Source organism: Microtus ochrogaster, chromosome 18 (genome assembly GCF_000317375.1).
Source record: "Microtus ochrogaster isolate Prairie Vole_2 chromosome 18, MicOch1.0, whole genome shotgun sequence".
Lineage (NCBI taxonomy): Eukaryota > Metazoa > Chordata > Mammalia > Rodentia > Cricetidae > Microtus > Microtus ochrogaster.
This window is the reverse complement of record NC_022020.1, coordinates 21,707,238-21,715,933: the sequence shown is the minus strand read 5'-3', so window position 1 is coordinate 21,715,933 and position 8,696 is coordinate 21,707,238. Positions and strand designations below refer to the sequence as shown.

The following is an 8,696-nucleotide window of genomic DNA, read 5'->3' as shown; positions in this document are numbered from 1 at the left end:
GCAGTTTGGATGCTCAACTTACTAGACCTGGATGGAGGTGGGTGGTCCTTGGACTTCCCACAGGGCAGGGAACCCTGATTGCTCTTTGGGCTGACAAGGGAGGGGGACTTCATTGGGGGAGTGGGAAGGGGAGGGAAATGGGAGGCGGTGGAGGGGAAGAGTCAGAAATCTTTAATAAATAAATAAATTTAAAAAATTAATGTTAGCATTATCCAGAACTCAAATTCTGGGCACTTCATCATACATTCATTTCAAAGAATACTTTATTATATTTTTCCCAATCTCTGTGTATTAAAGATTATTAGAATGAGTCAATTATGTAGTTCTCTGTTTATCTATAAATACAGACGCCATAGACGAAAATGTCCAGTACCTCAAAACACTTCCCCCTTTCCGTTTTCATAGTGGCTTTTGTACACATCTATAAGATATAGGCACAGAGTTCCTTAGGCACTATGACTTCTGGGCCTATAAGCCTGCTCCTCTAGGGCCTGTGAGGCTCTCCTTTGGAGAGAGTGTGGGATGCATTGTTCCTGTGTGAGGCGCTGGCCTACGTATACAGCAGGAAATGAATACGTGTTTACTGAAGAGGTGAGCAAAGGGCACAGTATCTGAAGAGATTCTAATACCAGGAGGAGGTTCTGAAGTGATGACTTGAAGCTGTAGGTCTCTGCCTAGAGTCAAAATTTTCATTGATTTGTTGCCTGTTTGTTGATCACCAACTTTAGGAACACTTGGTAATGTCTGCAAGCTATTTTATTTCTGGTTAGGGTATTGCTACCTTTAATTTAGTGATAAAAAGGACAGTGGTTTATGTTAGTATGAGTCAAAAGCTTTTTATTTATCTGTGAACCGAGGAGTCTACACAGGGTGCCTTCCACTCGTCCTGGGCTAGGAGGCAATGGGAGGAGGGGCATTAGCACCGTGGACTTCAAGGGAGGCTGGAAGACCTTTCTTGGGAAACAGAGCTAGACAGTTACATAGATAACCTAAGTAACTGTCTAGCTATAAACTTCAAATAGGGGTTTTCTTATAATGTCTTTTTCAGTTGCCTTTCCCTAAAAGAAACATTGTATCATGCTAGGGTCAGGATCAGTGTCTGTCTTCAAGCCCTAGTCACTGTCAGGAGGAAGATGTCACTCCGCCTGACTGCTGGAATCCACAGCTGGATTCTACCTATGCCTCGTCCCTATCTCTGGTGCCCCTTCTATACCTGTAAAACTGCTATGGGGTGCAGAAACAGACTGTGAAGGAAGGCTTTTCTCAGTTTTAGAGAAGCGTGGCAATAAATCTATTTCTCCATTTTATATATTTTATGTCATTTTCTCTTGACATTGCTGAATACCCAGAGCCAGAGCCCAGGCTATTTTGCCTGTGAGCTCTGGTAACAACAGCAGCTGCCTCGTTCTCATTGTGTGCCCTCTAAATGAAAGCATCCTTTCTCCTCACACACCCTCCTAACGAAAAGCAAAGAAAGTCAGGAAGGGCCAGTGGCTTCAATTGCGACCAAACACCCTACTGTTGCCCTGGCCTGCTCCCTACTGGCTGGCTGTCCCGCACAGAAGTCTCCTAGAGTAGCTGTGGCCCGACAGGTACTCTCTGACACAGGTGTCCTACATTCCACATTCCCAAGTCCTGCAGGAAAGACAAAGGGTGACCCAAGTGTCATTTATATACCCCTTTAGTCATGCCGTGACCGAGGCCAAGCCATTTAATTACCACGTCAAAACATCAAGAAACAGAGACATTGGGAGTTCAAGTAAAATCAGGTCATTAGGTAAAAATAGATTTCAATAGAGGTAAAAATGTCAACGTTAAAGAGCATACCGCAGTACCCCGGGGTTCCACACACTGTCTTCATGAGCACTTGGTGTTCCACAATTTTAGAAAGTCCAAAATCAGCTAGAAACACAAGAGAAGAATTTAGCATGCCAAGACTTTTCTCAGCTTTTATAAGTACTTCTGCTTTTCAAAAACAAAACTAATGTATTTGTTTACTTCTGATCTGATGGTGGGAGGATGTGGGTGGAAACAAGACGATTTTCTGAAGCTAAAATAAATAGTCACTCAATCATCCCTTTAACTTGGAAAAACATGACGCCAATACATTTACAAATAATTTATAATGCTTGATTTTTCTTTAAATCTCAAACACATTAACATGTAAAGAATTTATCTTCAAAACAGTAACTGTGGTGCTTGTAAGAATTCCGAGTTCATGTGACAGTACAGAAGCCAGAGAGAGTACAGGCTTCGTGACACAATCCCGAGCCTTTAACTCACTGGTGAAACAAAATACAGATTTCCACAGATGCCATGGAAATAAACAGAAATGTCAAAAGCTTATTCTGATTGAAAACAAATAATATCAGTTGTCAATGTTTAACAGCTAACAATTTATGCTCATATAACAAGTGAAGCCTTTTGGGGGCAGTCTAAATTTTTCTATTTATTCCTCTGTATATTGCCTAAGTAAAATATTATCCAACTTGCTACAGTTATGACCTATTGCTGAGTGACCTCTCTTTCAAGCATGTCAGAAGGCTGCTCGAGGCCATTCTTCAAGGGAGGCAGGTGCAGAATGGATACCATTTTAGACTTCAAAGATACGCCCATGTTTCCACGAGGTGCTTGACCGCATCACTGAACACAACAGGCAGCCCTACAGAAAGCAAGGCTTTCCTGCCCAAATTAGCATCTATGCATCCATCTAAAGAGATTTCTTTAAGGATCAAATCTTTGAAAGTCATGTCAAAGGAAATGGAAACCCCTGCTGTCCACTGTCTTTCAGGAGTGATTAGCAGAGTGAGCTGGCTGCCCAGCAGGCTTTTCAGAATGCTGCCCCAGCTCCTCTCTGGTAGAGCAACTTAATTTTCAGAGGTGTTAACACTTGTTTGTTTGTTTGTTTGTTTGTTTGTTTTTTATTGTTTTTGTTGAGCTATACATTTTTCTCTGCTCCCTTCCCTATCTCTTCCCTCCTCTTCTACTCTCTTACCATGGTCCTCATGCTCCTAATTTACTCAGGAGATCGTGTCTTTCTCTACTTCCCATGTAGATTAGATCCATGTATATGTCTCTCTTAGGGTCCTCTTTGTTGTCTGGGTTCTGTGGGGTTGTGAGCTGTGGGCTGGTTTTTCTTTGCTTTACGTCTAAAAGTCATTTATGAGTGAGTATATACAACATTTGTCTTTCTGGGTCTGGGTTAGGGACACATCAGCTTAGCTCTGATGGAGAAGCTAGGAAGCCTAGCAACCTCAGGGGGCTTTGATACAGATTCTACCTCACATCTGTCTTTGGAAATGAAAATTTGCTTTATCAAGTATATGGGAAATAAAATGTATTTTCTCCTAATAGGATAATTTCAATGGGTAGATGAGAATTGCCCAAATTTCATCTTTATGGTTTTTCTGGATGCTATATGGGGTGGATTTTTAGAGTCAATAGTTTGAGGAAGTCTTGTAGTGTAGATCATGATATGTTGGTCCACGTGTTGGCACTTTTAAGGTTTTATAAGGCAATGCAGAAAAAAAAATATTTCATTTGCCATTTTCTAACTTATTTGACCAAGCACAGACCCTTTGTAAAACCATGTCCTCCACAAACACTCAGACATACAAGGGAGTTGGCATCGATTAGAAAACAGCATTCTGGGGAGAACAATTTGGAAATATGGTCTTTGAGTTTTCTCTTCTAATATAAACAAGAGATTCATAGTCTACATTCACTAATTTATACTAGGTATTTTAAAGTTCTTCATTATATAAGATTAAGCTCCAAATAATTTGTCAATTCAAAGCTAAGAAAAACACAAGTCAACTTTTCACTATAAATTTTTCTACAAAACCCAAGGTTATCTTTTGAGATCCTCATAATCACCAAGCACCCAGAGTGGGGCTCATTTGAAAGCCCAGCAATGATCCAGGGAAGTCTGGAACACAGCATCAGGTGAACAGTCTAGAAAAATACACGGACTAACAAACGACACACTATTATCACTCATAGAGGCCAAGTGTTGGAGGCAACCAGACAGAGGCAATCCCTGATAGAACACAACTTAAAATCCCATGGAACAAACATCTTCTGCTCTGAGAGATTTGAAAAGTTTCTTACCAATTTTGAGAGGTGCATCTGGGGCTGGAGTTGCATAGAGAAGATTCTCTGGTTTGAGATCACGATGGACAATCCCATTTTCATGCAGGTACTACACAGGAAAAATAATGAAGTTAATTACATGAATTAAGTTAAAATAAGTTAAAATTACAGTTGTGTAATTTTATTTGTGGTTCTGATATCTCTTTCCGATGCTTTCAGATCTACCATAATCTTATGGCTCAACCACACACATTAGGATTTTTAAAATATAAATCACAAAGAAAACAAGGCTTACGAATACAGCTTAATGAAGAGCCATGAGTGCCGGGCGCGCATGAGTGGTAGAGGGTTTTCCTAATAAGAGGGAGGCCCTCCGAGAACTCAGAGACTGAGCTCTCACAGCTGCTTCTATCAAATTCATAACTAAGTTCTGTCGATTTTAATTCCAAAATATTTCCCAAACGGTTCAATTTCTTCAAGTCATTACCCCGATTTGTTCCCCTCAAACTATTCTCCAACAGGGCACAAGAAGCTGTCATTTATTCTCCTTGGAAACGGGTTGCTGGCAGAGAAGAGAGTTCTGGATGCTGCTGGCTAGGGAAATCCGGGGTGTCTGGCTAGAGCGGCCCACAAGACAAGAGGCACACTCAGACTCTAATTCTCAGTCTGGCTGTGGAACGAGTCTTCCCTGAGTGGATGAACACGGGCAGGCATTCTCTCTCTAATATGTTCAAACGCATGTGTCAGAACACTTTAGTAATTCTATGTCTAAAAGTCAAGGCCACGACACTGGTTTTATTTACACCATTTTCCCCTAAATTCAACTCAAAAACCTAAAAACATTCACTGAGTTAAAATTTTAATGAAACACGTTTCTTTTGACAGGAATCATTAAATGGACCGTTACCACTTTAAATAACTGTCATACATGAAAGCCATGGTAAACAGGCCCAGCCGTAAAGACACAAACCTCACGTTGACAGAATATAAGCCTGTATAGAAAAATGAAGTAGGACACATGACACCAACAAATGAACAGCATTCAAAACTCATTTGCATGTAGGATTAGAGCGAGTGCCTGCTCGGAGGGCAGCTTCCCTGGGGGACGCTGGGGAGATTTTCAAAAGGACGCATGTGTGATCAGTTCATTTTCTCATTTTCACTGTACGATGCCAGGTCTGAGACAAGAGATTTCAGGCTTGAGGCTATAGAAATGTTTGGGTAATTAGATGTTGTATTGGAAAATAATACATAGCGTGAGACAAGGTGCAAAAAAAAAAAATGGTCTTCAGTTACAAAGAAATAAACAGCAAGCCAGTTTTCGTATGAGAAAGACAAAGTCCAGAATGGCCACAGAGAAAAGATCTGTACATTCTCGGGAAACAAGAGACACAGGGCAGGGCTGGGAATGAGAGAGCACAAGCCAGTCTCGGGGGACAGGCAGTTTCTGCTCCAAGGTTAAGGACCGTATTGAGACGATGGTGTCTACGCAACAGCGCATGGTTTCTCTCCTGGAAAGAGTGAGGCTGGGGAGTGGTACTGTAGGTAGGTAAAGAGTTCCCACACAAGTGTGAGGAACCGAGTTAGGATCCTCAGACGTCACAGAAAACTTGGCACCGTGGATGTCTATAATCCCACTGCTCCTCTGGCAAGATGGAAGGTGGATGGGAGAATTCTGGGAAGCCTGGCCAGCTAGCCTGGAGCAGGCAAAATGAACAAGAGACCTCTCGAGCCAAATCAATGATGGCGCTGAGATCAGAGATTTTCCCTTTGACCTCCAAACACATAACACAAGCATACATGTGCATGAGTGCATTAGGACACACAAGAAAAAGGAAAGGTCAAAGGAGGAGGCGACCTTGGGATCCATCAAAGAAAATGCTATTTGGCTGCAAATGAAAGGGAAACCATAGATCAGAAGTGGAAATTTGTACATTTCTCTTCTAACCCCATTTTATTCACACATACACAAGCAATTCCCAGACTAAGTATGCATCAAAGCAGAATGTGGAATTTAAAAAGATACGGGTAGATCCCCTAAATATACCTTATCACGGATCTCTTAAAACTGCAGTCATCCAAAGCTTGAGCTCCCCTTTAAAGATTCAAAGACAGCACCACCACTCTGACTTCAGGGGGTGTCTAGACGTGTAATTAAACTCTCTCTATGGTCCTAACAAAAACTGTGTCGTTGTGTAATGAAAGCTACTACATGGCAATTTGGTTTAATTACAGCTCTGCTGTGTTCGATGGGCTGTATGTGGTTAATTGATAATGTCTCGGGAGTTGGTAGGAGGAAGTGTGAGTCTCTTTAAAAATCTAACAGGACTCAGAAGAACTAGTCATTAAGGAGAGAAAACAGTGTTCTAGCTGCAGTTTTCCTACTGGGGATGAAAATCAAACTTCATAGAGCTGTTCTTTTCTGTTCTTCAGAAAACTAAGAATTAGTATACCTAATTTAAGTAAGGACATCAGAGCGAGTACCCCATTTCTGTGTCATCTCTGCTTTGAACACCTGCCGCTTACATTGTCTTGATCTTGACCTCTATACGTGACTTCGAAACTGTCTGCAGAGGAGAGGCATCTCCCATGACCAAACCAGCAGATCTTGTGGTACCACCTGACCGGGCCTATGTTACTGTGTGCCTTGATTCCTCACGCATACCAAGTCTGGGATTGCTGACATATCGCCTATTTCAGAGTCATCCTTGGTGCTCCAATTTCCCTTCCTAGCCTTGGGCAATTTGACCCACACATATTAATTTCACTCATTTGTTATTTTCATTTACATTGTCATTGCTAGGTCTCTACTGGCACTGCTGCATTGTCATTTAGCCTCCCTAATAAATCCATATATCTGTATTTCTATATCACAGAATAACTCAAATCAAGGCCTGAGCTGAAAACAAAAACAAACGTCAAGCTGAAATCTCACGTCTACAAACTGAAGCCTACTTTCTCCAGAATAAAAATGTTAAGTTCTTTCATGTAAACCCCTAATTTGTGTCTGCATCTTTTTTTCTGACACAATTGCTAATATGCACAAGCCACATTGCTTATTATTCCCGTGTCATGTCATATATGTTCCTAGGTCATTCCCAGAAAATGTAAAGGCTCTGGAAATTGGAGTGAGGGGGGTTATATGGGCAAAGTCTGTGCTGTACAAGCGGGGGACCTTCATCCCCCCGCTTGTACAGAATCTGTCACCTCACTGCTTTTGTGATAAAACAGGACATAGAATCAGATTCCCTAGAATCCTTGGGAGCCAGCAGGTCCTTCAGTTGCAGTGCTGGAACCACAGAAACCCTGCCTGAAACAAGGCAGGAGAGGACCCACACCTGCGGATGTTCTCTGACAGTCTCGCCATACTTAGACACACACGCACCCAGACAATTATACACTCATACATGTACATGCACAAATCATGCACACAACACATATAATAAACATTTGCATCATATATACATCACAGACACATATATGCACACATTGTGAAAGGTGTAGGAGTCGTATTGTTATGTATCCAGTGGGACTGGTCTCCACAGCTCTGCACTTTGATTGGCTGTGGCTTTCTGTAATAGACTCCATCTATTGCCAAGAGAAGTTTCTTTGATGAGGAATGGGATTACACCTACTTGTGGGTATGAGGACAAATATTTAGAATATACTTATGGATTATGCTGGCTTAGTAAAGTGGTGGCTGGAATAGTTTTTAATGTTATATCTACAAATGTACTACATTTTTGTTTGTTTGTTTGCTTGTTTGTGACATATCTAACCTCTTGATAATTCTCTAAAGCATATTTTTCCATTTTGGATTTAAGAATTATATTAAATCTTTTGTTTTCAGACATTTTATTTCAGATTTCTTAGTATGTGTTCTACAAAACTATTAAACACCCTCAGCATTTCTTCTACTCTCTCAATTATGTAGAATATAGTTGTAATAACTGTTTTATTGTCTCTATCTACTGTTTCTGCATCCGTGTCATGAGTCTATTGATTGGTTTGACTTCCTGCTTCTGCATAGGCCCTGGAATTTTTGATAAATGGTAGCTGTGGGAGCCAGCCATGATAAGCTAAGTATGGCCAGGTCACCCAACGGAAGTTCTTTACTTCCAACCATTATCACCTGCCAGAGTAGGACTCAGTCATCAATAAATTTAACAAGAGGCCTGGGTCTCAGTAGTTTACCCTGAAGCATTGCCTGGTTGCAGAAAGAACCACAAGCTGAGATTACCTGAGCACCATCCAAAAACAGACCATCCAAAGGAAATGCCTAACGTTCCAACCGCTGTAGATAGGACCACTCACCAGGACACCATTAGACAAATGTCAGCCAATCAGTGGTCCAGGACCTCAGAAAACCCTCACACCCACCTTTACTACTATAAAACTCTAACTGAGCTCGGGGCTCTCGGTTTATTCCAATATGTCGGATATGTGGAGAGATCGAGTTTGCAGACTTCTTTAAAATAAAGGGTCATTGCTTTTACATATAGGACTCGGTCTCCTTGTTGGCTTTTACGGGGACTTTGTGGAATATGGTCATAAGAGTAGATATTGTGAAGTTGATCTGATTGGGGACAAGCACAGATGTAAAT

The 8,696-nt window shown here is 41.3% G+C and overlaps 1 protein-coding gene across 1 annotated transcript in view; it reads right to left on the bottom strand.

The window, feature by feature from the left end:
- Window positions 1-8,696, bottom strand: part of Camk4 (calcium/calmodulin dependent protein kinase IV) — a 223,147-nt gene that overhangs the window by 32,950 nt on the left and 181,501 nt on the right. Inside the window, exons 5-6 of the mRNA XM_013349620.2 lie at window positions 4,111-4,201; window positions 1,828-1,902 (exon numbers count right to left, since the gene is read on the bottom strand). Coding sequence (XP_013205074.1) covers window positions 1,828-1,902; window positions 4,111-4,201 — 166 coding nt within the window. The remainder of the gene's footprint in view (window positions 1-1,827; window positions 1,903-4,110; window positions 4,202-8,696) is intronic.